At 46.5% G+C, this 3,646-nt stretch overlaps 1 protein-coding gene across 1 annotated transcript in view; it reads left to right on the top strand.

The window, feature by feature from the left end:
- Nucleotides 1-2,661: 2,661 nt before the first annotated feature.
- prdm12b (PR domain containing 12b) overlaps nt 2,662-3,646 on the top strand; it is a 15,889-nt gene continuing 14,904 nt past the window's right edge. The window contains exon 1 of the mRNA XM_043719705.1: nt 2,662-2,908. Coding sequence (XP_043575640.1) covers nt 2,704-2,908 — 205 coding nt within the window. The 5' untranslated portion in view covers nt 2,662-2,703. The remainder of the gene's footprint in view (nt 2,909-3,646) is intronic.

The following is a 3,646-nucleotide window of genomic DNA, read 5'->3' as shown; positions in this document are numbered from 1 at the left end:
CGCTTTCATCCCGCACTTGCATTCAGGGGCTGTGTACTATTTCTTAAAATCTGCCCACTCAGTGGGTTTAATCTATTGAGAAACATTTCCAGGAGTCTATTGTCCCCGTGAGCTTGTAGTCATTCGCTCTGAGAAAGGCGAGTAAGCGCCGCTTTGAGCCAGTTGGGAGAGAAAAGATCTGAACACTAAAATAGATTTACGCGTTTCCAACTTTTTTTTTATTTAAACCCGAAAGGTGTTTTATGTCTCTTCAGCCCCCGCCCGAGGAGTTTCACTTTTAAACGTTTTATAAAAGAAAGGACATTCACACCACGAACTGAGAGTTTGGCTGAATGTAAGATGGAATTATTTGTTAAATTCTCTCCGAATGAAGGGGGGGGGGGGGGAAGGTGAGGTGAGAGAAGACCAGGTGAATTTTGTTGCGGCTTGTGAAGATATTTGAGTTTGAGACAAAAAGGAAGCAATTTAATTCATTTTTAAAATGTAAAAAAATGGTTAGAAAGACATGGCATCTCCCGTCCCTTTTAAACGACGTTTCATTCAAAAGTGCAGTTTGACCTTTGACTGAAAAGGGGCTCAATTAACCGGAATTCTCAGCGTTTCTAAATAAAACACAAAATCGGAAAATAATATCACGGATTTGATCTAACGAATGCGTAAGGGGTGGGGGGGGGGTGCATAAACTGTGGGATTGTTGGAGGCGTGAGGGAGCGATTTCAAATAGAAAATTGGAGAAATTGAAATAAATTAATAGAATTTTGCCAGGCAAGCGGTGATATTCGTTCCTCACAGTAAACGAAGCGATTCACAATCTAAAGTCCTGGATAGCGTGCCCTCTTTCAATCTCAAATATATTTGTACTGTTTAATTGTCCCTTTTATCGGTGTTAAGCCGTCTATTTATTTTATGTTGTTTGACTCAAAAATAACAGTTAAAAGAGAGTTGACACATTTGCCTGTGGACGCGTTCCCTTGCTTTAATGTGAACAAAATTCGGGTGAGAATTCAAAGCAAGCTTTTATCTTCTAACCGATATTGTGCTCCCAGACAGACGTAGGGGGAAAGAAAAGAATCTTCAGACGAGGTATACCTCTCTTCCCTTCCCCAGTATCCAAGGAAAACCTGGCGTTAAAGGTGAACGACGGAAATCACGGAGATAAGCGGCTCTGCGTCCTGGGTTTGTAACCCCGAGCCCGGGAGGCAACATCTGAACGAATGAACGCCCTCTTTCCTCACGACCCACCTCTCACTTCGTGTTATAATTCTAATAAATATTTAAACTGCGAATAAATGTTAGCCGGTCTCAACCTTCAACTGGCCTCAGCTCTAAGCAGAAAGCAGCTGCCTTGCTGCTAATCTCTCCTTCTCTTGTCAGTCAGTCCTAACTTTTTGTTTTTTTTAGAAAAATCGCAGGCACATCTCTCCTTCCCTTTCCACTTAAAATAAAATATATGAACTCCCTCCATTTTCCCGGCTAAACCTGTCCAGGTTAAACCAGCTCCTTCAATTTTGGGTCTTAAATATTTAAGTGGATTTTCTTTTTTTTTAAAAAAGCATTTCTTTAGGTGTCAAAGATCGCTTTTATTTTTTTTCTTAAAAGGACCTCTCACGCAGAATGAGCGTGAAGGATCAATCTGTTTCACTTTTATCTGCTTTGACATTCTATCCTGCCGCTGTCAATGAGAGAGCGAGAGCGAGCGAAGGATAAAGATGTTCAGTGGCGGGACGCTGCAGGCCAGACTGCCTCTGTATTCCAAATCAATCACTCTAATCGCCCCTGTCTAACATTTAAAATGTATTTAGAAAGATGAAAACAAGAGGAGCGGACTATTGGAAATCCGACAGATATTGGAGTCTCCGTTGACAATGCGCGGCTCTGTCTGATGAGTGTCGATGAATATTTAACTGGGCAACTTTTTCCATTGGAAAACGGCAGCCTGGCAACTTTCAGGAGCTGGGCGAGCTCTGCAAATTGCTCCTTCCTCCTCTGTCGCACTCCGAACTGCAGAACAAGTTCAGGAATCCAAAGGGGCCAGGTTTAATCCCACTCTATATTCTATTGTGAATTAGCGAAATGTTTCCTCTGGGGCTGGGGGGGGGGGGGGGGGGTGAGTGAATGGGCCAGCGATGGGAAAGGGGGAAGCACATGATTTCAGGGGTTCATTAATCTGCCCCATCTCGGGGTGGGCACACTGATGAAAAGGAGGGCAAACACACAAACAGGATTTTGTCTTGGAGGCAGTGGCTGGGAGACCAGGGGGGAGAGCTGAGCTTACCTGGCGCACTTGTCTCTGAGTGAAAAAAGCTGAGGGGAGGAGGGGTGTGTGTGTGGGGGAGATGTGGGGGTGTGATAGTGTCGGAGATAGTCGGGGTTCCTCAGAACAGGTGCAACTTGCTGATGTTGGGACGTCTCATTCTCCCTCCCTGGATCCACAATGAACTGACTCTGCTCTTGTAACCAGCCTTCCCTCAGACGTCAGGTCATTAATAACCAATTAGGAGGTCATCCAAGCGGCTATAAAAGAGGGCTGAGAGGGGGTTTTTTTTGATGTGGGGAGGGGGTGACTGCAGGAAGCACATACACACAAACACACACCAGTCTCTCTCTCTTTCTCCTTGCTGCAGTGGTATCCGTCCTGGTGGAGCTGTCTCCCCTCCCCCCCCCCCCCCCCCCCTTGCTTGTTGCCAGTGACACTGAGAGAGCATGGGGTCTGTGCTCCCGTCCGAGGCGCTGGCGCTGAGAGGCGGCTTCTCGCTGGCAGAGATGATCACCTCAGACATCCTTCACAGCTTTCTGTACGGCAGGTGGAGGAACGTCCTGGGAGAGCAACTTTTCGAGGACCGAAGTAGCAACGGCGGTCAGAAAATCGCCTTCACCGCCGAGGCACTGGCTCAGTCCTTCACCGGAGGTGAGTCTCTAAAACTGTGGTCCCGGGCAAATCCGCCGGGAAAAAAAAAATCCGCCAAACCTCCCTCCCAACAGATTTGGCGGTAACAAGATCAGTGCTGGCTTTATTTCGAATACTTTAAGGGGATTGTAATGCAAGTTTTGGTCATTAACTGTTTTGCTAAAGCAAATTCGATGTTTAAAGATGTTGGGAATGTTCACTTAAACGCCTATTTTGTTCTAAATGGATTTGGGATGGAGTACGGTGATCCAATGCATGATCACCGCGGGTGTTGTTTTTTCGGGGGAAAAAAAAGGGAAATTGTGTTTTATCCAGGATTGCTAAAACGAAACAAAATTGAAAGTTTGTTGCCCGGAATTTCGATCGAAAACTGATTTTAGGGATGTGTTCGATTCCTGCCAATATACCTGTATTCAAGACTTGCTCTCTGCTGTCCTTGGAGACTGGACGAGGTGAATTCCTGCCGAGAATCGGACTGCCGGAGGGCTATTCGGCTGTGTGAGGCAGCCCTTGCGGGACAGACAGACGGTTGCCTCCCGTGTTGCCCACAGCCCTTTAAAGCGTTTCCAGGTTAAACAGGGGTTGGAGGGAGGTAGGGAATGCAAATCCACCCCGACCCTTTGATTCCCTGCACCAACACGAATTGCCAAAGGACTTCAGGGGAAACCGCCAGGTGAAAAAGCAGCTCTCGCGTTTACACTTTAAAACCAGTTCGGTTTCGGAAGGAGCTGGTGAACT

This window comes from Chiloscyllium plagiosum, chromosome 30, assembly GCF_004010195.1.
Source record: "Chiloscyllium plagiosum isolate BGI_BamShark_2017 chromosome 30, ASM401019v2, whole genome shotgun sequence".
Taxonomy (NCBI): Eukaryota; Metazoa; Chordata; class Chondrichthyes; order Orectolobiformes; family Hemiscylliidae; genus Chiloscyllium; species Chiloscyllium plagiosum.
The sequence above is the reverse complement of the archived record's forward strand: the minus strand, read 5'-3'. Positions and strand labels throughout refer to the sequence as shown.